The 26,487-nt window shown below is 34.2% G+C and overlaps 1 protein-coding gene across 10 annotated transcripts in view; it reads right to left on the bottom strand.

Annotated features, from left to right (window-relative positions):
- MCF2L (MCF.2 cell line derived transforming sequence like) overlaps window positions 1-26,487 on the bottom strand; it is a 107,603-nt gene that overhangs the window by 33,025 nt on the left and 48,091 nt on the right. For 7 of the 10 annotated variants that reach the window (XM_087726355.1, XM_087726362.1, XM_087726364.1 and 4 more), the window contains 5 exons: window positions 12,016-12,099; window positions 9,196-9,310; window positions 6,628-6,718; window positions 1,692-1,811; window positions 203-319 (listed from right to left, as the gene is read on the bottom strand). In XM_087726355.1, the coding sequence (XP_087582481.1) occupies window positions 203-319; window positions 1,692-1,811; window positions 6,628-6,718; window positions 9,196-9,310; window positions 12,016-12,099 (527 nt within the window). Of the gene's footprint in view, window positions 1-202; window positions 320-1,691; window positions 1,812-6,627; window positions 6,719-9,195; window positions 9,311-12,015; window positions 12,100-19,031; window positions 19,127-19,719; window positions 20,099-22,619; window positions 22,732-26,487 lie in introns of those variants that run through there. The other 3 variants (XM_087726360.1, XM_087726359.1, XM_087726358.1) reach the window with 3 other exon arrangements.

Here is a 26,487-nt window from a genome sequence, read left to right as displayed (position 1 = left end):
CAGTATATGAGAGAGATATTTGTTTATGAGGATAGTTCTGGAAAAAAAAGTATTTTCTAAAAATTTATTTTAAAAAACTCCTTTTAATACAACTCAACACTTCCAAATTCATTACACCTAATGTTTTTGAGATACAATCCCTGATATTTCAATTTGTATCTATTAACAGGTTATGAAATAGAAAGATTAAAAAAAAACTCACAGTGCGCTGTGTAAGCCACCTATTATGGCAGTAATCTAGAGAACCCCCAAGATCTTCAGTTAGTTGGGTTGTATCAATATAGTTATTTAATTCTGTTAGTGAACTCAGCATTATGATCTATAAGACAGAAATTGCAACATCAAGTGAATACAATTAACACGATTTTTGGATTTTTGCTTTGGTAGTTTTGGCAAATTTATAGTCATGAAACTAAATAATAGTATTCAATGAAACACAATTTATTAGATAAAGGAGAGTTTCCCTCTTATAACAGCATATAAAATATCTCCTTCAATCAAGGCGGTAGTCTTAATAACTAGAACAATTTTGATATTTACAGGCCATATAAAATAGCAGAAGTTCTTATTCTTACTTAATAGGGCTAGCAATGCTCTAGATTTGAATGAAAAGGGTTATTTGGAGTGTTAACAAAAGTAAAATTTTGTTTGGAAGTCTTTAAAGCAGCCACTTCGTTTCCTAGGCTTTCCTAGTCTTCCTATATGGCAGCTTCAGAAGACAGTGATATAATCCTGGAAAAAGACAAGGCTGTTTTAAAGAACAGCAGGCAGATGCTCTGTTTGTGCTCCTAAGCAATCAGATGGGAATTTTTGAATGATTTATGAAGCCTTATAATCCAAAATAACAGCATTTAAACTGCTTGAAGAATAGTTCTGAAAATCTCAGAAGATTGTGCACACATGTGTATTGTTTTGACTAATCCTAGAAAAGTTCCTGCCTATTAGCATATAAGGCTTGAGTGTGAGATTGGGTGACTTCTCCCCACATTAATTGTTTGGGTTTTTTTTAACCAAATAATTATATCAACTAAATATTAGCTGAGCATGGTTTGAAAATGTTTTGGAAGGAGTTCTTTTGACCTCATGGCATGAATACAGAAAACCTGTAACTGCTTTAAAGAGTCTTTTAATTAATTTTGAAATTAATATCAAACAATTTTTAACCCTTTTAAAGCTTTTTAAAGCCTGAAAAAGTCAGTTCTTTAATGAACAGCAGATAAATGCTTTACTCTTTCACTTACAATATCCTAGGTACTTTTACTAAATCATTTTTTTAAAAATGCACTTATATAAGAACATCTACAATAGACCTCATTTATGCACATTTTTTAAAAAAATGCTATCACCAGCTCACCAAAATAAGCAATAAATATTACTTAATGAATAGTAATTAGTACTTTTTCATAAATTATAGTGAAAAGATTAAAATTATTTTTAATGATATAATTTCAAATATAAAAAAGCATAGGCTAAAATCAGGTTTTTTTTAAAAAAAAACACCACCATTTGATCTACAGAAAATTCTATAAAAATTTTTGTCCATTTATTAGTGATGGAAAAAGATGCCTATGTAGAAAAAAAGTGTAAGAAAAGTTATATTAAAGACATACTTTTTATTATTGCAATGTACTTATCACACTACTCTGCACAAAAATAAATTACAAATGAAAATAAAAAGATTAAACACTAACCGGCAGCTTTATTTTATAGTCATTTCCATGATATCTAAAGGCAATGTCAAAGAGAGTTCTATGAAAAAATCCAGTTGGACGCAAAACCAGAACAAGTTGAAGATTTCCTGGAAATGATGTCTGCAAAATGATGAAAGAGAATAGTCATATTTAACATATTATTAAATAGAATCAACAGATGAATTTACATTACACTTATTTTGTATTAACTACAGATTAAGCTGGATTACATTTTGAATTTCAAAAAATAGAGGCAAACTAGGGCTTAATTTCTATGGAGTAATAATAGAAAAAGATGTAATTATAGTCTGCCAATTCAGATATTATACCAAATTATCATTTATGGCTTCCAAGATCTATGTTCTGAGAGAGGTTCTGTAGCTGATGTCATTTTTAATTAAACTATTGCACCAAATCTTAGATACGCTTTCCTAAAAGCATTATTTGATGTGCTGCCTAAACTGAGCTAGTGTATTATTTCATTGATATATTTATACTGAACAAGAGAAACTTTGACTCTTTAAAATAACATAATACTAATACTAATAATACTAATGATACTAATGATACTAATGATACTAATGATACTAATAATACTAATAATAATACTAATAATACTAATACTAATAATACTAATAATATGATAGTGTTCCTGAAAAATGCACAATTGTCTTTTTTTTCTAGGCAGCATCTTTTACTTAAGAATGGGCATTTTATAGATAATAATGTGTTGCTTTCCACAAGCTAAGCTGTATATATACCATAGTTGCCTTCAAAAGATTCTTAGCCTGAGAAAAAAATCACATATTTTTTTCCTCAATGAAATTTTTATTATTAGTAATTTAGCCACATTTAGAAACAAATAAACCAAAAAGCTTTCTCTGCCTAATAAAACATTTTAATCTTACAGAATCATCCCTACAGTTGGATCTTTTGGTTGTAACCAGAAAACAGAAATGCTTTATCATATTTTACATAAGATGTGTGGCGTTTGAGATATGTGTCCCTAAGTTGGTTTCCTATGAGGAATTAAAAACAATAACAAAATCTGAATGGAAAAAATACAGTAGAAGAAAGTGATTTTATGACTCATTCTAGAAAAAAACCACTCCATTAAATTGCAATTTTATTTAGGTTTTAGTGAAACTTTATTTCATATTTATTGAAGAAATCCAGATGTTCTCAGAAACAATATATTTTCAATAAACATTATGCAGAAGTCATTACACCTTAAAATCTGAGAGCTTCAGGCTTTATTTTCTATTTCTATAAAGAATTTGGAGCTGAAAAATAATTTCTGGAATATTGGTAAAATGCATGCTATACTTCACTGACATGCCCTGGAATGTGTCACATTGACTACAAGGTAATATAATAAGCTGAAGGGTTTTGAAATGAATAAACTTTGCACCTGGAAGGATATTGGTTCTGTTTTCTTCACAGTTACCTCATTCAGGGATGATCAAGCAATGTTTCCTCAAGGTGTTACCTCACCATAGCCAATCCATTCCTCCCTAAAGCTTTAGAAGCCAATGAACAATAGCTTATCTTTACTTAACATTGACCGATAGCTCAAAACCAGTTTTTAAAAATAGTTCCCAACCCTCATGAGTCTAAAAGAAACCAAAAGGCAAACAAATCATCAAGTTCACAAATGCCAACTTAAAACTGGCTGTGGGGCCTGGAACACACCAGCTCTACAGAATCATCTGTACTGAAAAAGAATTTGAAAGTAAAAAAGGGAGACAATTCTCCTGCTATCCTGCTAGGAAATACATTCCTGAAGTAGGTGGGGAAATAAACATCTTTCAGATCCAGCAATGTAGAGGACACAAAGGACACAAACACACGCAGTGTCAGACCACAGTGAAATAGAAACATTTAGCCACAGGAACTATTCAGAAGCAAGACTACCTGATTAGCTGGCATTGCTATTAAAATTACTTCAACTTCCAATCCTTGCCTTTTTCCAAGAGTGCCTCCTAGTTGACATTTTTTTTTTAATTTTTGAAAATAAAAAGGGCCATAAAGCTGAGAAAATACAAACATTCAAAACTTTAGCTGTAATACAAACTTGTTTATAAAATGATAATCCAAACAGAGTAAGGTTTTTCACCTTGGGAAAAAATCTGTTGTCAAATCATGGACATTTAAAAACAAGACCAGAGGCAATAGATCTGGACTGTTTCCCTTTCTATCTTTTCTCATACTTTAAAGACAGTACTTATTATTTAACAACAACAACACAATCCCTTACTGTAAGCTGCCCAGAGTTGTTCAAAACATTATGTTTATGGTCTGCAGATCAGAAATATGTGACCATTTCACTTTTCCTCCCATTTTTCCATACCACTTCCTTTCTCCTTCTTCTGATTGAAATGATGATACACATTATGCCAAATGACTATTATTGCCACATATCAATAATTATTCAAAACCATGACTTAAATGACAGTGGGTTGGTCCTTCATGGTTTGTATTAATCATGATGTTCTTACCTCAGGTACCTGAAATGGTTGTCAGCATAAATTAAAATAGGGTCACAAGGAATGATGAGCTAATAGGTAACTTTATTCTGGTCACACCCTATTTGCTACAGCATAAAATGGAATTAATAAGGGAAATTGTCCAATGGTTATAATTAAAAAGTGGAAAACTTAGTATGCATCCAAACAGAGATGAACAGTTATTGATCTGTGGTATAAAAACTGTTCATCCCTGCCAACCTGGAGGATGAGGCAAGCATGTCAACCCACAATCAATTAACTAATCTCCCATCAACTATCTTGTTGGCTAAACTATAGCAAAGTTCATGTTAAGGAGACAGCTGATGGACCCAACTGCTTAAGGGAAGAGAGAATCATGTCTCAGTAAATAGGCAACAGAATGCCATCAACTTTTTATCTGTCCCATCTTCCCCCCATTAAAGGGTCATCACTTACTTCAAGTTAGAAAATGGAGATGTGGAATATACTTGAACTAGGTCAAACATTGCTAGACTTGGAAATGTTTATGTTATTAACTTTTAAAAATCCTTTGATTCTAATAAAAAATAACTTTATAACTAACTCTAGTGTTCTTGTACCATAGAAATAATAAAAATCTTGCTTTTAGAAAATGGGCAGTATTTTCTGGACATTATTCCTTAAATCTCCTTCAAATTTCTGGTAGCTTTGCCCTTATTATTGTCTTTAAGTAAACAATTACTAGTTCTAGATTTAATATTTTTTCTGTATGTAATTATGAGATACAATTTCCCTTAAATGGAAAACTTAACAACTCAGAAATTTTACTATATAAATGATGTTGCTATTTAGAAGGGAAAAAGATGCTTATCTCTAATCCATTGAGAGCCTAAAACTAAGGTGTTGCCTTGATAAACCAATCAGCTATTTTATCGTTGATTCTCATTTTCCAGAAATAACAAATCTAACCATGTATAAATGCATATTGATTTAATATAGTATTTATCAGTTCTAATCAGACCTTCCACCAAACTAACCCAATCACATATACAAAGAAAAAAAAACACCACATGACTAGCATAGTACTAGAAGACTGTTTTTATTGTTTCTACATTATAGAAACATAAATAAAGTACTATCAGTTTTAGTGGTAATTTAAGAATTGCTTATAAATTGTATCTATTTCTTTTTATATTCCTCATTATAAATAAAAGTATATACAGATCTTTGTTAGTGGACACAACAAGGATCTTAAAATGTTTTTAAGTTCCAATTCTGCATTAAGTACAGGGCGGGGCATAACCTTTTCCTAGGGGGTCACAGCAACACTTGTAATAACAACACAAATAATTCATACACCATTCGAAAGCCCATCAAAAACTGAGTTTATTGACACGATTTAATAGTCAGTATGACCACCATTAGCCCTTCGAACAGCATTCAAACGAGGTGGATAAGAACACAACAAATCTTCAAACAGTTCCGTTCGATTTTCCAGATTTTTCAACACAGTTTCCAAATTCATTCTCAAAGTTTCAACCGAATATCGATTTTGACCTTGCTCCTGAATCATCAGAGCTTCCACTTCATCCTTAATTATGGCCCCAATGTTCTCTGCTGGATTGAGATCTGGCGAATTTCCCGGCCAGACGTCATTGCCCCAAAATTCGACATGAGTTTTATGAGTTTATGAGTTTCCGGATGCGCTTCAAGGTGCTATTAATCACCCATAAAGCCCTACATGGCAGTGGATCTGGATACTTGAGAGACCGCCTTCTGCCAATTACATCCCTGCGACCAATAAGATCCCATAGACTAGGCCTCCTCCGTATCCCATCGGCCAGCCAGTGTCGGCTGGCAACTACAAGGAGGAGGGCCTTCTCAGCAGTAGCCCCGGCCCTTTGGAACGACCTCCCCGTGGAGATTCGTACCCTCTCCACCGTCCAAGCCTTCCGCATAGCCTTGAAGAACTGGCTCGCCCGTCAGGCCTGGGGATAAGGATAGTTGCCCCTCCCGAATGATGAATGTATGTTGCCTACCATTTTATTATATGTCTCTATCTTGATGTTTGTATTCCCCATTCCCAGTTTTATGTGAGCCGCCCTGAGTCCCCTCAGGGAAAAGGGCGGCCTACAAATTCTAATAAAACTCATAAAAAAACCTCAAAAAAACTCATACTTTTACAATCAACAAAACCGCAATATTGATATAGTTATGATCAAAAATATTCATTGCATCTTTAAATATAATGCAGCAATTTCTACAAACTTCAAATTTTATTAAAGCTACTTTAATATTACTGCAGATTATTCCTGCTTCTCAAATAAGCAACATTTATTTGAGAAGCAGATTATTTTATAACATTTCTATATTTTAAAAAAATAGATCCAGGCACTCTGGAAGATAAACATGTTACTCAATTCACATAGATTTGTCAAGGAAAAAGAAGCATTAGCTGCAGAGCAACTCACCGCAATTCGCATTATAGAGGTGCGCACTGATGTCCATTTATCTTGCCTGCGGTCTATGACCAGGATAAATCCAATTCCAGCATCTTGTGAACTGGGTTGGAAAGGGAGGAGGAAGAGGAGGAAACAAAAAAGAATTCATTCACCAGATCTTATAGCAAGAATGCCCTATTATACCAGCAAATTCAACTATTTATGTTGATTAAAAGATAGTATGAAATATCATAATCTCATTAAAACAGAGTCAACAAACATTACATGCAAGTCCAGTGCTCAAAACATTCATTAAATAATGTTTAATGAGCCGCAGTGGTTAGAGTTCTGCAGGCTTCTTCTGCTGACCACCGGCTGCCAGCAGTTTGGCAGATCGAATCTCACCAGGCTCAGGGTTGACTCAGCCTTCCATCCTTCCAAGATGGGTAAAACGAGGACCCAGATTATTGGAAGCAATAGGTTGAATCTGTAAACCGCTTAGAGAGGGCTGTAAAGCACTGTGAAGCAGTATATAAGTCCAAGTACTATTGCTATTACCCTTTTTCCTGAAGACCAGGGGTTTTATTAATCTGATATGCTTCTTTATACACATATAACTCTTTTTAACTCACTGGCTGTGTTTTCTTGTACAGTGAACATACTTTAAAGAACTATCAATAATGTCTACTGCAGAATAAAAACTATTTTTCCCTAAGTGTTTTTGTCGCCAATACATAATTTTCTATGTAGAGTAATGTAACTTTCATCTTATGAAATATAAGTTTCTAGGTTCTATATTCCTCGTTCTACCTAAGAAATCTGACATTGCTAGTCCCAATCTTTAAAGGATCATGTGAACAAAAACAGAAATTTCCAAACAGGAAACTGAGCTAAGAAGGAAGATCCACAACAGTCTACAGCTGAAAGACACTGAGATGATGGAAAGAGACAATATTTCCTTCTTTTGCTATGTTCAGCTGCATGTGCTGCAGATGGAGAGTGCAAAGAAAGAGACACATTTTTGTTTTCTACTTGAAGATACAAACCCATCATGTAATGTGAAAAATTGATTGCCAGCTATTTACAATACAAATGATAGGCAAGCATAAACCAAAATGACTTGAATGTCTAATTATTGTGTATGCTGAGCAGACTATGTATGAAAAAAAGTTGCGATGTCTTTTTTTATTGGAAAAAGGAACTATGCTACTGAAAAGGAATCACAGTGATAAGGAAGGGAAATATCATCATTTAATTGGGAGTTTTAGGGAGTTTTTGCTCTTACCAAATCCCTCATAAACAAGTACAAAATTTTAAAATAATGGGGAAAATTAAAAATATATTTAATTTTTTTAAAGTTTCCATTCATATCAAGACTGTGACTCGTGCCCAATCTCAACTGACTTAAATTGGCATCATGGATAGAAAGTACCGCTCAATGGAACACACTTTAAAAGAAACATTACTAGCTACAGGAATTGTGTCATTAAAGATTGATATGGCTCTGCATGCAACTTTCTGATAGATAGTTTAGCCTCCAGGTAAAACTAGGGGTATTGTTAAGAATATTACCTAAGTACTTCAGTACAAATCATGGCAATACAATGGCACTTTCACCAATTGCATGTCATTTATTGAACACTTTTCCCAGGCATGTGTTCTGGGAAAACCAGATTCCATCTCCTGAGCTCTGAGTAAATACATTATTTATCCAATAGAAACTGCTTAAATCTTCTTTTTTCTTGTTACTTTTAGTTATTTATTAACTTTAAGGTCCATTGAATTAAAAACTACTTCTTTTAAACAAATATCTCAATGAAATTACTAAGAACAGACATATTACACTCAAAATATAGAAGCATTAAAACACGCTACATCTTTGCTCTCACGTTGGTAGAACAATATCCTAACTTGTTTCTCTTTGGAACTTATTGAGCTTATTTCCAGGTAAATGATATTTAATGGCATATTGAAGGTAATTTGGAAAGGGAGAAGGAAATAAGGAATCACTCATACACTACATTAGTTTGGGAAAAGAACAAGTTGCAATGTTTCTAGTATGAAGGATTGGATTCAGGTAATGTTTAAATTATCTGTTTTTGAAAAGAAAATTTCATTTACTAATCAGAAATGACACAATATATCTTCTTCAAGGGTAGATTTCATGACATTTTATAATGATATCTTAATTTAGATTTAGAGATGTTTAAGTATTGTTTAATATTTGAAACTGCGATAATGTATGTGTAGAAAGTTTGTAATCCCTTTTGGTCAGGGTGGGTTTTTTTTGAGTTTAGCTTGTTTCTGTTGTCTTTTGTTGGTTTTGAAAATTTTCTTTGTTTGTTCTTTATTGTTCTAATTAAAAATATTAAAACAAACAAATCAAACTTCTACTTTCAGCTTCTTTTGAATAATAATATACCCTGCTTTATATTGAAAAATGTTCTATAATTGTCTACCTTCCATTAAAAATTATCTCTGCCCTATATTTCCTAGCCAAAATGTTACAGGTCTCTGCATTCTATGAATCAAAAATTTGTGGGGAGACTTTTCAGTAGGTTGTACTATAGATTGCTCAATTGTAACTGGGAACCTTACCTGGGAATATTAGTGAGGTATGTCAAAACACTTTGAAACTCCTTTTCTGGAATCTCACCAAATGCAGAGAATTCAGGAAAAGTGATGACAGGACAGCCATCTCGTCCTCGTCCGCCTAGAAAGAAAAGAATTTCATTCCAAAAATAAATCTTATCATGTTATTTAAAAGGACTAATATGAAACTAGATGAATTGACTGTAACTGATTGTTTGTAGTGACAACCCCATCCAATGGGATCAAAACCCAAACCAGCGTTGTAGATACAAAATGAAGACCAAGACACAAGTGATATAATTGATTTTTTTGCAAAATTAGAGTAGTTTTGCCTCACTGCCCAAAAAAGTTCACTTTAAAGGAGAAATGTTTATGGATTTGATTTGTGCAAGATACGTGACAAAATATACTCTCAAAGAACTGTATTCCAATTCAGATCAGGCTGTATATCTGTACTGAAAAAGTAGAATATTATATTATAAAGTAAGAGGACAATATGTGTTCTCCAATATCAGTGTTTGCATGTCTCTGGCTTGCTACATGTTTTACTCCTGTTTGGGATAGTAGAGAAATAGAAGATATAAAAATTATTTTATCAATAAAAGAAAATGTTTGTAGTTCAAGGTTAAAATTAAGGGTCCTTGTTGCTCACTAAGCTTGTTTGTTTCCTTGCAGATGTTTCATTAACCTAGCATTGTATCTTTAAAATGCACATCTTTGAGCTTTGTAAGGTAAAAACTTTAATTGTTCAAACTTTACAAATCTTAGATTTTAATTGGTTTTAGTTTTCAGCATTTCATTTCAATATAAGTTTCTTTGAAAATTTATCATTTTTAAATTCTTTTTATTACTGAGATCATTTCTAACCTATTTTAGCAATGCAACAAGCTTTAGCTAACAGGAACCCCTCCCCCCAAAACCACACACACATGTATGTATGTATGTATGTATGTATGTATGTATGTATGTATGTATATGTGTGTTATAAAAGGGGCTCTGAAGGACTGCTTAAAAACTTGGAGCTCAAAGTTTAATCTGATGGCAAAATACTCAGCTGTTAAATACTGTTGAAATCAAAAAGAGAAAGATCAATAGAAAGAAAAGAACCACCAAGTGACTTGAGAACAACTTAACAAAAAAGTACCAACTGAAAACTAAAAAAGAACTTTAAAAGGAATGGGAAGAAAGAAAGAAAAATCTTCTGACGATAAGACCAGGTGTTAAATGGAATTCAAAGTGAGCATAGTTGGGCCTAAGAACAAGCAAGTGGAGTTTCTTTCAACATGGGGGCAAAGGAACAGCATTACCACCAAATTTGATAGTACCTTAGATAATATATCCATAATTAAATATATCCATCATTAAAGGCGTGCAGAGTAAACAAGAGAAAGATGGAAAAAAGATAGAGAAGGATATTATGGCCTGATGAGCAGTGAAGGTGGATTATAATCAGGAGCGGGCTGTTGGGGGTTCACATAGGTTTGAGTGATTCTCTAGCTAGGATTCTGCCCAGTTTGGCAAACCCCCAAATGCCATCCATGGCTGGCCACGCCCACCCCACCTAAGCGTCTCCACTGTTTCTGGCCTCTGGAGATTCTCTGGAGCCTGGGGGAATTTTTGCCCTCCTAGAGGCTTAAGTCTCTGGAGCTTGGGGAGGGTAAACCCCCCCATAGTGGTACAGGGGGCCAACTAGACCATGTCCACCATGGCCACATCCAACCAGCAATGGGGCAGGGAACCTGTTGCTGCAATCTTTGAAGCCCACCCCATAACCACAGGAATCCAGCAAAACCAGGATGGGACGATACAAGCATCCAGTTCTTCTTCATTGCTCAGCAGCTTTCATGGTATCCTTCTGGACTGATTTCAGGGTTTGGGAATGGGAGGCACAGTGTTATGCTCAATCTTGTTTTTTCCTGGCCAATGCTACTCAGTATTGACAAGAAGAGGTCCAGCCCAAAACTCTGGTTTGTAAGGTGCCTCAGATTTCAATGCTCTTCCCTTTCCTGTTCAACAGGATGTCTCTGGATAAGACAATCCATCAGCATGGATCAGGCATCATCAGTATGTTGATATTGTGTGCATCCACCTTCAAATCACTTTTTGATTTCTAGCGATTGCCTGGACTAGTTGCAAGATTTTTCAGAATTAGTTTGTCATTGCTTGTTTCCTATGGCTGAGAGGAACTGGTCCAAGGTCATCAGCTTGGCTCCATGCCTAAGGCAGGACTGGAACTTATGATCTCCTGGTTTCTAGCCTGATGACTTAATCATTAGAAAAAACTGGCACTCCATGCTGACATTAACAGTGGTATATTTTGATCCCTGGCTGATAAAGCGATGCTGTTGAGGTCTTGGATCCATAAGGAAAAAAACAACTTCAATCCTCATTAGACAAAGTGGCTATATATGCATCTTACTTCTGGCCCCAGAGATTCTCCATCTAAATAAGATGGCAATTTGAGGCTCCTTGTGTCAAAGCAGTTTCCTGTTCTCTAGCCAGGATGACTGAGAGTTAAATTTAACTCCTGTTAAATTCCTCATATATAGGATGCTCAGGTTGGGAAGAATGGCATATAATAAAAGAACTTCAGAATGTCATTTAAGGAGGATGTAATCTTTAATTCTCACATCCAAGCTAGCATCTAAAAGAGTATTAATTTCTGTGAAAAGATCATCTTAGAAATTTCATTGATCAGATTTCAACTCACTATTTTGTTCTTGAAATTTTAATACATTTTATCAAAGGAATTCAGCAAATAGGATGATTGCTAGGAATAGATAATTTTATTAGCAGTATGTCCAGTAGAGTTTTTCTAATTCTTACCTGAAAGATATGCAAACTTTTTTCTTAACTCATCTTCAATATCTTCAGCACGGAGGGGAACAATATCCTGATGCATGATTTCATCTAAAACCAAACATATCTCCGAAATCAATTCCATGGAAATTGGGAGTGAGTAATTTTAGAATTTTTGAGTAAAAATTCTTATTTACATCTTTCTTTACTAAAATGCTTTATGATTTTCCCAACAGTGCTCAATATTAGATTAAATCGTTTTATACAATCAAAGGTATATATAGTACAAAAATGGGCAATGTTAAAATATAACTATCAACAACATACAGTAATGCCACAGTATTGTAAGGAATCTAATGCTCAGGTATTAGAATCAGAAGTTGGCAATAGTGTTCTAAAATGAGATGTCATAAAGTCATGGAACACATGTTGAAAGACGAACTCCATGAGCAAAATGATTATTCTTACACAAAACAGTCCCTCACTCCTCATCCATTAATAATAAAATAACTATTAATAATACAACCAATGTAGCAGAAAAGGAAAAGGAAGAAAGAAATCCCACGTCAGAATATGAGAAATCTTTTAAGAAATATGCATAGAAATAATTCAGATATAAAACTAGCTTAAACATATGAATATGCAAATATAAACTTGTTTTTACTTTAACATCTGAGTGAAAACTCACTCCAAGGAATTTGGCCCTATTAATTTCAGCTGTTCCTTTTAAAACTATCTAGAAGAGATACCTGGAAAAGTTGCTCCAACTATTGCTTCTATTAACAGACAAAAATAAAATAGCAAACAAACAAACAAACGTCTGGAACATAGGACTATAAATAAAAAAAATCTTCACTGCAGTCATTTGTATGTAGGAGTTTCTTAAAAAATATTTGTCCCATCATCCCTAGCTACTTTTAAAATGATTAAATAACTCAGGAGTTAATTATGGTGGATATTTGCCTTTCCCAATTATTGGTGGTTATCATAATAACTATTAGATGCTATTCATCTGTTCCTATGAATTTCGGTCACATAATCAGTGATGCTTTACGTTATCCTTGACTATGATGCTATGATTTTCATGCAGCATTTATTCATTCATTCATTCATTCATCCATCCACCCACCCACCCACCCACCCACTCATTTATTCATTCTACTCCATTCCTTCAATTTTATAGCCACCAAACTCAACCAAGTGACCTGGTATGGCTTACAATTCTAAAGTTCTAAAACAATTACAACAATGTAAAAACATTAAAGTAATTAAAACATACACAAAATAATATTTATTATCAAATTATGATCCAAGCATTTTAGCAACATAGCTAAATCTTGTACTATTACTATCTGTGTACCTTGGTTTCTGATAAGGGCAAGTCAATGTGTTCTGGTTTGATAGATTTTAAAAATATTGTAAACATAGAGAGTATTTTAAAAATGAAGATATTGTAGATGTCATTTATGATAAATCCTTGTATAGTCAGATAGCAATAGTAACTGTGTTGCTAAAATATATCTATAGAGCTTACTCTATTTCCATTATTGATCACCTATTATGATGGTAAATTTACATGAAATTCTAAGTTAGCACCATCTATAAATTTATTTTTCAAAAAACTGAAAATGCATTGTAATTATTTTTCATCATATTAAAGTTTAATTCTTAGCTCTGACTAAGAATGTTGGAAATCACAGCTCAGCAAATCTGACAAGTCACGTTGTATTCTCCTCATGAGCTATAGACACTTATTAAAACAGAGAAACTACATTAAAATATTAAAAAACAGAAGTACTGTGTCATGAGTTTGTGGCATGACAAATCTATGAATTTAAGGGGGAAAAGAGAAGTAATAGGGAACTCCAGTGTTACAGTACATTTTTCTGATGTAAGCAATATGCAAAACACAACAGAGTTGAAACCAGATTTTCTGGTTTCAGTTTCTTTCACTGGGTGTGGTATTTTACACTTACTCTGGACATATTGCATGGGGAATGAAAGTCATATTAAAGAGACAGTAAGAAAAGTACAGTACAGTAATGCAAATCTTACATTTTTGAACATGGGTGCTGATAAATGTAACACCAATTAGCCAGTTTTATTACTGGTCAGATAAGCTCATCAGTTAAGTACTACTGAACCTATAAATTAAAAATACTAATAACAAGGTTATTTCTGTACAATTATATGGAGTAGTTTGATAATGTAAACATGAACTATATCTTCTTTTGCAATTTCATTAAGCTACCTACAGTAGAGATGTACCATGGACAGCACCGCTGCCACAATACTTATAAGGATAATTTTTTCATACAGGAAACTGAATACTCAATTTTTAAAAGATGGATATCTATATCTATAATGAAAAAAATCAGCACCACTATTGTATGCTCATGTTTAGTAGCTTCCAAGATTACTTAGGGAGAAAAAAAAGTGAAGTTTTGCATATAAGAGCGCAGACACATGGAAATAGAGATGTATTGGGGAGAACTCCAATTGTTAATTTGGGGGGAATTATCAAAAGCCCTGGGTTGATAAAATTTAACATAGTGACCAGGGAGAATGGTGAGATAATACAGAGAGCAACCACAGAGGAGGATCTGATTACAGTGATCTTATTGTTTGCACAAAGGGCTCAGCGATAAAAACTGTAGCTCAATCCTATATAAGAAATACAGGTAGTCCTTGACTAACAACAGTTCGTTACAATGAGTTACAATGACACTGAAAAAAATGACTTATGACAGTTTATCACACTTAATGACCACTGCAACAATCCCATAGTCATGTGATCAAAATTTGCCCATTTGGAAACGGGTTCATATTTATGATGGTTGCAGTGTCCTGGAGTCATATGATTATGTTTTGTGACCTTCTGACAAGCAAAGTAAAAGGGGAAGCCTGTTTCACTTAACAACCATGTTGCCAAATTCACAACTGCAGTGATTCACTTAACACTGGCAAGAAAGGTCATAAAGTGGGACAAAACTCACATAACATATGTCTCACTTAGCAACAGACATGTGCTCAATTGTGGTTATAAGTTGAGGACTACCTGTAATTGGATGGAAGAACATTTGAGAAGGAACTTAAAAAGGGCATATTCACCTATTGTTACAAGGCATTATTAATTAGTTTTAACTTCTCTCAATTAACTTAGTTTCAGAGAAAAAGAGAGAAAGAAATGATCTGGTTCCCCCCCCCCCCCGTATTACCAAATGAAGACTTAATTCATCCCTCTCTCTTTCTCTGTTGGCTGTGACTTAACCCACTTTAAACAAATTGCCTGTGAGGTGTTCTTTTGAGGGAAGGGTGTTATATAAAAGATCTGTCTCTTCTCTGTAGCTCAAAGGTAAAGAATACTCTCTATATACATAAGATTCAATGACTCTCATCTCATATATTATCTATTTCAGCTAACATCATCAACAAATCAACATTTTAGAATATTGCCATGAAAATTAAAGTAGTAGTGATATCAGTGATTGAAAAAAATCTAAGGAGAGAAATATGAAAGCATATTATTTAACTGCTAGTGATGTTAAAATTCTTTAGCACTACTTCCAATTATTAGTTATTCTTTGTCCATAGTAAAGCACCAAGCAGGGAGCGTCAGGAACAGAAAACACAACAAAAATGCCAAAAGTAAGGTCCTATGTATGTAAAACATAACAGCAATACTAGAAGGGAAAATACTTTTCCCCATTTATCCTTGTAGACTCTAGTTTGAAAAGCTATATGGCTGTAGCTCATTGCTGCTGTCTAGATCTTGGCCTTGGAACCAAGCTAGACAAGTCTCAAGCAAGTTATTAGAACGCAAAAAGAAGATTAGAGCTTTCTCTAATTGCACTTTGTCCCCCACACATATGGATCTGGTACTGCTACTTATTAAGCAGGGACATAAAGTTTTTCCTAACATGTTCATAAATGTTTCTCTCCCCCTTCTCTTCTTTTGGATAACTGAAAATAGAATTCCCAGAATATTCAGCTATGTAGCAAGTGACCAGTTAGGAAATGAATCCTAGTAACTCATGAACATATTTAAAAGACATTTTGTTGGAAAAGGCAGCAGTTAACTCCCCATTACTAATAAAATGGATGCTCTTAAAAGTATTTTTTTATTATTTTTAAAGCTGTCAGGAATCTTTGAATTCTGTTACTAAATAAATGAAAGAAATGCAATAAATAAATAAAAAACACTATGTCTTACAACATTTTTTGCATTCTTAATAACAGAGATATTGGACAGCCAAAAAAAACCCCTCATGATAAATTGCTCTATTTTAAGTGCATAAAACACATATTTGAGAATTGTGACTTGAAAGTGAAATACTGTTCAGAAAATACAAGGGCATCTTTTGTAATAAGTCTACAGCATGATCTTTGATTTAAGAATGTTCACTATATTATGACTTAAATACATAGCATTCATCATCTACAAATGGGAACCGAAGCCCTGAGGCCCATCTTTAATTTTGTATTCCTTTGGGGTCCATCTCATCTCCACCAGCAGCTGGTCTAACTCTTAACTAAGGAGGCTGTAATTAGAAAAAGATTAGATTGTAGGGATCTTTATGTGGAAAATGACTATAAAGCACTGAATGAACTAAAGGAGCAGATGTCACTTTGGGTCTTCTTCACTTAACATTCCCTTACAAAGCTCTCCTTAACAAACTCAAACAAAAAAGGTCAGAAACAGAGATGGAGAAAGAAAGACTGAAAATGTTTATTACTTTCAAAAAGAAATTGAATGAATAGCAAAACCATAGAAATATTTGCCTCCACTTTCCTTCTTTTTTTAATCTTAGTTTTTCTTTATCTTTTAACTTTGCTGGACTATTTCAAATGCACTGTCAATTCAAAATATTCTATCTGAAAATTATATAAGCAGCATTTCTGTTCCACACTTAAAATAGGTTATAATAAATGTGGTTATGATGAAAAAGATGGTTTTATTAAAATATCAATAAGCTCCTTACCAATACTGATACCCATTTACCTACTCATGGTCTCCCACTTTCAAATGGCTAGGTTAACAGGAGCTGGAGCAAGTGAGAGGAGCTTATCCTCTCCTGTGGGCGAAATTGGGTCTCAAATGCGAGCTTGCCAATCAGCAAGTTACAAGCTCCTACATCCCAAGTTAAGCATAAGAACAATTATTTCAGATACTGTACATCAATTACAATGCTGTAAAAGAGATTTTGAATTGAAATGATTTATCTTATAAATTGCACCAGATTCAGTTTACCACAAGTGAATCTAATAAATGCTCCCACAGCTCAGGATATTATTACTATGTTTCCCCTAAAATAAGACAGGTCTTATTTTCTTTTGACTCCAGAAATAAACACTTATTTTCGGGGAGATCTTATTATTTTTGAGATACAGGAGGTGGCGAGCATGGTCACCTCATGGCTGCTGGTGTGTTGCAATATTTTCAACACAGGGCTTATTTTCAGGGGAGGGCTTATTTTAGCACATGTGCTCAAAAGCCTGATTGGGCTTATTATCCGGGGAGGTCTTATTTTCAGGGAAACAGGGTAGGAAAGCTGAAGAATGACCCTAGGTTGACAAAGAACACTAAAAACAACATAAAAGAGTTTTCCACATATGTTGAAAGCTCATGAAAGAGAATCAGCATAGCAGCTACTTAGTAAAGATGGCAAAATACTGACAAGTAACAAAAGAAATTTAAAGCTTTCATGTCTTATTTTTTCTTAGTCTTCTCAACAAGAATCTTGGTATTCTAAAAATAAATTATGGGTAACATGATTAAGAGGAAAGACTGTTATCAGTAAAGTGACCCGGGGATGCTTAAGATATTAAACGAACTTTCTGATAGTCAGGCTAAACGTTTATCTTTTGAAGGATTGAAGGAAGGCAATTGTTTATGTCTTCAATAATAGAAATGAAAAGGGGAAGATCCAAGGAACTACAAAACAATTAGACAACCTATTTATTTATATTTCAATATCTTAACCACCTATCTCTCTCAGAGACAGGATGTAGGTGGCATACAAATTAATCAATAAAATTAAGCATTAAAACTTCAATGTTTGAGGAGATTTTAGGACTGATTAGTTTAGAAAATGAATTATCTATACTTTGCTTTAATATTAACTAATGAGTGAATGAGGTTTTGTAAAGCTAAACAATTGGGAACACATTGATCCTGTAAACTAAACCCAACTGAGAATTAAAACAAACAAACAATCAAAGCTAACGTCATGTTTGTATTGTAAGTCAAAGTCAAACTCATGTGTCCCACAGACCATGAAAGATGCATATCCTTCTTGTTCTATTTTTTAACCCAGTTAATATGCTGAGTGCTCTTTTGTATAAAATCTGAACTATCACTAATATTTTAGAAAGGGCTAAGAGTAATCTTGTAGTTTATGGTATTTTTTACAATGAATGAACTTCAAGACAATAAAGGCTAATACGATTATTTTCCTTATAGATTATCACAGAACTGCCAAGTGGCTGTGAAAAGACTTCATTTTTATATATTATTTTGGCATAATGCCATAATGCAAATTTCATGAAATTTCATCTGTTGTTTAACAGTAGCTCAATTTGCAGAGAAAGCATATGAAAAGATCTTTCCCTCTCTAATGGCAACTTAAACTGGACTGAACAATAATTCTAGCTAAAAGATGATACATGATTATTTGATATCATTTATGCCAAAACAGCTGGAGTAATAGTTGAATAGATATTTATTAGAATTCACCCAATTCTTCCCATAAAATATTGCAAAATTGTAGTTGGTGCAAATGGTTAAAATTTAATTTTTATAAGCTATGTTTCAGATTATTTAATGTTTAATTAACCACAATTATTATGTTCAGCAGAAACTATGCCATAAGAAGGATAACATTGCCTTGAATGCAAAATACCCTGGGAAGACTGAAATTACTCTAAAAAAATGGCTGTTCATTCACACCATACAATGAGGTTTTGACTGTCATTTAATGTAAACCACACTCTAAACAGAATTATTTAGAAAAAAAAGTAATGTTAAAATGCAAATCACCAACCTGACATGACACAGTTCTCTATCCTGCGCTGTATTCCTTTGCAACAGTTAGGCACACCAAAGAGAATAAAAGGCTAAGGACGTGAACAGAATCTTCAGCAGTATTTGGTTTCTCCCTCCCCTCCTCCCAAATTTCCACAAAAACAAGCTTTCAGTTTCATAGTGGACTGTAGCTTCACTATTTACTGAAAAGAGGGTCTCCAATGTTCCATTTATACCCCTTTAAAAGGCAAGATTACAACAGAAAGTTTAATTAAGTTCAATTAAATACATGCTTCTGTGTGCATGAGTGAACTTTCTGTGCTAAAAAGTTTGAGAAAAAGTGGAATAAAAACATTGAAAAGCACTATATCCTCATGCCTGCAGTAGTTTAAAACAGCCTGTTTCAAGTGACAGAAGGGTTTATAAAAGAACAACCAACTATATGCAATCATTTTGTTTGCATCATCCTGTAGGAAGTAACTTAAACAGCATTTTAAGTAATACATGCAAATGAATTTTTCAATGATTTTGTAATACACAAACACTTTAGTTTTACAGAAAGAATATAAGCTATGTTATAAAATAGGCACAATAATCTAACAATGTACAAAAATCACTAAAGAGTTTACCAGTTACATTAGTACAATAAAGTCAAAAGGAGGAAAAGAGAGGAAGAGGGGGAGAAAAACCATGAAAGACGGACAAACCTTTGTTTTTCTTTAGAAGACATCATAATTGTGCAATAATCTTGTAAAACAAAAACACTGAATTCAAAGTTTTGCAATAAATCAATGTACTGAAAACTCAGTATATCTGTGAGCCTTGCTTTAAAACGCAAGAAAAAGTCATTGCCTTTCACTATAAACTTCCAGCTCAGTGGGACAAACTGCCTTTCTTCAAATTACATTTAAAGTCAACGATCCAGGAAGGGTTAGCTTTTACTGGCGTAGTCTTGCTTTTCTGTTCTGTGCTCATAAACATACATGCACTAAATTTACCAACTTGAGCTGTCGGTTGTTCAAAACATTAGGGCAAATTTAACACCCAATTTTCCAAACGAATTAATTCCAGACCTCTCCTGGAGTGGCATGTCAAAAACCTCCCTCAAGGAACCCTTCTTTAACAAATGGTAACCTATCAAGTAGAGCCATCTCTTTTCAGCTTCAGAGAACACCAGAGGTCACCTGATAGTTGCCTCTCTTAAGGAGCTTTGTAATGGAACATTTCTTTGAAATGGAAAGGGAAGTTCACATTGAAATAAAAGCCCCAGATCTCATACATTTAAAGCAAAGGCAGACAAGAACTACAGCTCTCAAATCTCCATGTAGGGTTTGAGCTTCACAGAAATGTGTGTGTGCACAATAACAATTGTACGTACTCTAATAAATATCCACAAATTATGATTTTTTTTGTTTTCCAATAAAGAGTGCAAAGTTTTCCTTTACACTCCTTACAAATCCTTCTTTAAAGTAGAATTAATGCAATCATTCTCATAGTTCTTGATATGCTGGCATAAAATGTGACAATTGAGATTTTACAGAAATTTAGAGACCTATAGACATTTCTTATCCATGCAGATGAATTAGGTTATGAAGCATAATATGATCTAATTCTGTTTATTTGTACTTTAGTGGCATTTACAAAATGATTTTTTAAAAAAAGATGGTCCTCCTTAAATATAATTCAAGCAAGCCAGTGAACTCTCAGCTACTGTTGTTAAGGAAGTTCTTACTTCATTGGATCCTTTTAAGTAACTGTTGAGCAGATTTTCTGTTAATTAGTGACTTCAAGATTACTTACAAGCAATCTTGGACTCAGTAAAACAAGCACAAAAATAAATGAAACTTGACCGAAACAACAGCTAAGAATATCAGTTTTGCTTTTTCTTGCACATTTACATGCTAAAAATATTCAATCTGCAGTTTTTATATCAATAGATTTTATCTGACCAGTAGCAATATAGTTAAAACAATATTCTTCGAAAATAAAATTTACTTTTAATGCAGTATTTTCTCTTTATTTATAAAAGATGGGTCAAAATCTAAGATACCTAAATACTATCATGGCAATTCTACATAATATACACTTCAAAATCTATACTATAGCAATTAGTGATGAATCTACTTTGATTTCATTAACATAAAGAAAAACTAATAATTCATGCAAGCTGACTAATATTTAAAAAGGCATCTTCACTATAAGAAGCAGTACAGAGCCATTAAAGTAGGTGGCATACAAATAATTGTAAAATAACATATAAAATAAACATCAAACGATGTCTTGAGTTGAGCCATAGTTTGTTGCAGATCTTAGACACCATAAAACAATAAGGAATGTTGCACCTCAAATCAAAATCCAAGTTTTTCAGTAAAATCAGTTCACATGCTTAGCTGTATGTAGTCAAGTGAATCTATCAGTAGAGCTTATGGACTGTATGCAGGTCAAAACAGACAAGATAGCAACATAGTCCCCATCATCTTGTCCCTACAGGAGCCTATGAATCCATGCTAATTATTTCAGATTATTGTTGTTGCTTCTTACTTTATGGCTCAAAAGCCGCTATCATATAGCAGAAGAGACTTAAGGTAAAATATGTGGCGGGACAGGCCTACCAATTCAACTTTGGTTCTGCATTCATCTATGGCTCTGGTGTTATGCTTCAGCTAGACTGCTTCTCTTAGATTTATCTCATCAAGATATTTTGGTTCCTCCTGCAGTTCGGGGATGTGAAAACCTCCTAGGAATAAATAAAGCATATTTTTACTCTGCATTGAACATGCTTGTTGAAAGGCTTCAACATATGGAAAGATTTTGGCAATGTCCAGTGGAACATTGGTGCCTGCCCGGAGCACGCTGCGCACGTTCGTGTGGTGGACGCCGGGCCCCGTACCAGTTGCAATGGGATCCGGAACCCACCACTGGTGTGTACTGTCTACAACTAAGCAACTGCATGTGATTCTGCAGCACAATGCAGCTGCAGAATCACAGAAAGACTGATCTGCTTTAAAGAGTTGCAAATAGGTGATGTATATATATATACACACATACACACACACACACACATACATATATATACACATACATACATACATACATACATACATACATACATACATAATTAGCTTACTTACAAAATCCTGCATATTACTTAATATTTATATTGTTTTGAAAAAAGAAAGTAATACTTTTTCATCATTTTGCTTTGCCTGCGTCTCTGGAAGCACCAATATTTGCCTTGAAGTTATTACTGAATAACAGCATAAAAGTATTAAATGTAATCATGAAATTTGGTAAGATTTATATTTTGAGATGCAGCAGTATTGCCTGACAATGATTTCCAATCTACCAAGAGACAAAAATATTTGCAGTTCTCAATGAAAAAAAAATCATGTTTTGTCACATGTCACCCTCTTATAAGAGGCAATAATTCCTGCAAATATACCTCAGTTTCGCTTTAATTTAATGGAAAGCAGGCTAAAAAATAATTCACTCTATCACACAGGGGGAAGAAAGCAGTTGCCTTTTAGTCTTTTTCAACTCTGAGTAATAAGGAATCTTGAACATTTGGGATTTCAGTTCAAGTTTAATAGTTGAACAAAATACTTACAGTATCTCCTAGGGCTGTCTTGGATAGGAAGTGATCACCTTGCGGCACAAACCATGGAACCACTTTGCAGTGGACAAAGGTGGGAATATGGCGGGAAAGGCCCCTGTGGGAAAGCTCCTGGTTAAAGGGTGAAGGGGAGACCTAGAGAGGATGACGTAGCTCTTCTGCTTCAGCCCCAAACTACAAAGCCCAGTTGCAAGAGGCTACACCAAGAGTCAATATTTGCCTTCCTTTATATCAAGAGATGTACTTTCCTTCCAGCCAGGTCGCCAGAGATAATCTGCCAGTGTTTACGCTTCTAGTGAATAGCCACAGAATATAAGGAAGTAGGAAATAGCAGCAATAGCAGCAACCCTCAACCTTTCCTGGAAAACATGGCCAGGAGGGAAGAATACCCCTCCCCCAATTCAAGAAGAAGAAACTCGATCCCTATAGATTTGCCATTACCTATCACATTGGTGGAAAACTGATATAGACCATGGGCAGAGCTAGGGTGGTGCCACAGTGCAGAACTGTAAGTAACTTGTCTGCCATTCTACCACAATTTCTTCATGGCCAGAGGATCAACAGCACCAGCTAAGAGTGGCATGCTGCTGTTATACTTCTTGCTATTCCCATTTCTGCTTTGTCTTCACGCACATATTATATGCAATTAATTTGATAGCACTCATGACTGTGAGAATGCAAGCCCTTGCTATTTTGTAGGTTTCAATGGGATTTTTAAAAAAGATAGAATAAACATATAAATGGTGGCCACTTATTTTTCTTTACAAGCAGACACATTCTGATTTTGCTTCTTCAAATAATAGAACAAAGACAAGCAGTTCTTTGACTGCATCCCTGATAGGATGTGTAAAAATTGTGCCCTTGGGACAAAATCTGGATACCAGTATTCCAAGTGGAAAAAGGTGGAGGTTGGTGGAAATAAAATGTTTGTGAGCATTTTGCAATTTTGTGGTCTGAAGATGTTTAAAAGACAAAATGGATATTTTTGCAGATTTTTAATGTGTCAATTTCTCCCTTAAAAATTCAATACAAAATTCAAGCCTGTGCCAATGACCTAGTGTTTATACTGAAAGATCCTTTGGAATCTGGCCCCAAATTAATTCAAAAATTAGAAGAATTTGGGGAGGTGGCAGGTTTAAAAATTAAAAAAAGCAAAACAAAAATAACTAAAAATATGATGAAAAAACAAGGACGAATTGGAATTAGTGACTAAAATGCAAATAACCAAGAAAGTGAAATATTTGGGGATCTGGGTGTCAGCAAAGTGCTCCACAATTAAAGAGGACAATTATAATAAATTAATGATGCAAATAAAGAAAGATCTAGAAAGTTGGGAGAACATACAGTTATCGCTAATGGGGTGTATAACCACGGTGAAAATGAATATTCTCCCAATATTTTTATTTCTGTTACAAGTTGCACCAATCAACCATGGCAAAACATTCTTTCAAGAATTAAACAAATTAACATCCAAATTTATATGGCAAGAGAGAAAAGCCAGGATCAAATTAAAACTAATGCAAGACAGTAAGGAGAGGGGTGGCCCAGCACCAACCGGATTTGGAGTTATACTCACAAGCGGTAGCATTAACATGGCTGAGAAATTGGATGGAACTGAAAAATAAAACAATTTTGACTCTAGAAGGCCTTGATTTGCAAGAGGGGTGGCATGCATTTTTATGGGGTGGTAAAAATAAAAACCATAAATATTTTCAAAGGCATCTAATTAGAAGTGCGCTACCACAAAATTGGCAAAAAAACAAAACTCAATGAAAATTCCAATTAAGCTATCCCCGACAGAAACCAAAGCACAGAAAAGAAAATGATTTATTTATTATTTATTAATTAGACTTATATACCGCTTCATAGGGCTTTCAGCCCTCTCTAAGCGGTTTACAGATTTTTTTAGCAAATTGAGTCAGCAACTTGCCCCCACAGTCTGGGTCCTCATTTCACCCACCTCGGAAGGATGGAAGGCTGAGTCAACTTTGAGCCGGTGAGATTTGAACCGCTGAACTGCAGATCACAGTCAGCTGAAGTGGCCTGCAGTACTGCACCCTAACCACTGCACCACCTTGGTTCGATTGGGAGAATATATAAATTTCTTTTGAAATATAAAATGGAAGAAATAGCAGCAAAAGAACAGATAGTAAGGTTGGCACAGAACTTTGGCTATAATATTGAATTGGAAAAGTGGGAAAAATTTGGGGGGATAAATTTAATAAAAATGACTATGTCTGTGGCATATAAGGAGAACGAGTATAAAATGTTTTACAGATGGCACTTACCACCCGCAAGACTAGCAAAAATATCATCAATGGTATCCCCAAAATGCTGGAAATGTGAAAAAGCACATGGAACATATTATCGTACATGGTGGACATGTGAGGTGGCAAAAAATATTGGCAAAAAAGTTAAAAATTGGCTGGAATCCATAACAGGAAACCAATTCGACTGGGAATCAGAGACATTCCTATTAGGTATAATGATGATTAAATATAAAAAAGAGACCCTATATCTAATCTTACATATAATTACAGTGGCTAGGATTGCATTCACACAGAGATGGAAGAATAAGGCAACACCAAATGAAGATGAAATAATAAGAAAGATTCTAGAAATGTGCCGAGATGGACAAGTTAACTAAAGAAATCCAAGGAAAGGAAGAGACAGAATATTATTTAGTACGGGAAAAATGATACAGGTAATTGGGGGAAAGAAACAAAGATTAACAATAAGAATCTAAGAAATATAAAAGTTATAATCCAAGAAAAAAATGTTACACAAGCAAAAGAAGGACAAAGTTTGCTTGATGTATATAACCAAAATATAGATATATAAGTAAAAGATAATGAAATAAGAGGGTTAAAAATGGAGAAATCAAATGGAAGTGTATTAGGAGGGAAAATATTGTATATAAAAACATACCAATTCAAAACTACTACAAGAAGAACATGCCGTTCCGGTGTGTTGTATAAATGTAGTCAATGTCTTTGTTATTAAGTTTATGTGTTTAAAATTTTAAAAAAATCTCCCTTAAAGCACTTGAAATCCCTTCCATAGGTGAGCATTGTCCTCAACTTGATAAGCAATATTGCCTATATGCCAATGGAAATTCTGCACTTGGATTGTATGACATAATTTTGAAAGTCCACTATGTAAAACAAACAGTCTTTTGAAGAGGAAGAGAAAGAAGGAACTTGTGAACAAACTTGTTCATCTAGTCAGCTAGAATGTTAGAGGGCAATCTTTTTCTAGCTAAAGTTTGTACCTGATATTTGAGAACTGTGCCAGATTATTGTTGTCCAAAAGCCTGAATGGAACATGACAAAAATTCAATTAACTACAAATAAAATTCAGCAAGTCAGTAATCAGAAATTATACATGGGTTGAAAAACGGAAAAAACCAAGATGGCAGGACAGAGATATGTAAAATATTCTGACTCTGTTATTATCTAGCGTTTTTGCAGTTCAGTTAGAGTAACCCTATTCATGGGAGAAAACAGCCTCTATAAAATGTCTATTTTTCATAACACAGAGACACTGTGAACTGAACTGTGTCCTAAGCTCCTTTGTAGATCCAAAAGGAAATATGTCCTTACCTCAAAGAAGAGTTTTAATCTTGCAAAAGATCTTCTGTTAGGAACAATGACTGCTCTTTTTATTTTTAATTTCCTACGACACTTCCTGTTTAATCCCAGATGCAAAGGACGGGACTGAGTAACAAGGGACATCACCTTTTACAGTGCTGTTTATATTATTTCTCTATGTACCTCTCTGCTGTGTACGTAAGGGATAACTTCCATATTAAAGGGCCTCTGCCCTATAAAAGTGCTAGAGGAAGTTATTTTATTTTACATTA

This window comes from Thamnophis sirtalis, unplaced genomic scaffold (genome assembly GCF_051295495.1).
Source record: "Thamnophis sirtalis isolate CommonGarterSnake01/CBP01778 unplaced genomic scaffold, rThaSir2_p1.2 scaffold_12, whole genome shotgun sequence".
Lineage (NCBI taxonomy): Eukaryota > Metazoa > Chordata > Lepidosauria > Squamata > Natricidae > Thamnophis > Thamnophis sirtalis.
This window is presented reverse-complemented; position numbering and strand designations above follow the sequence as displayed.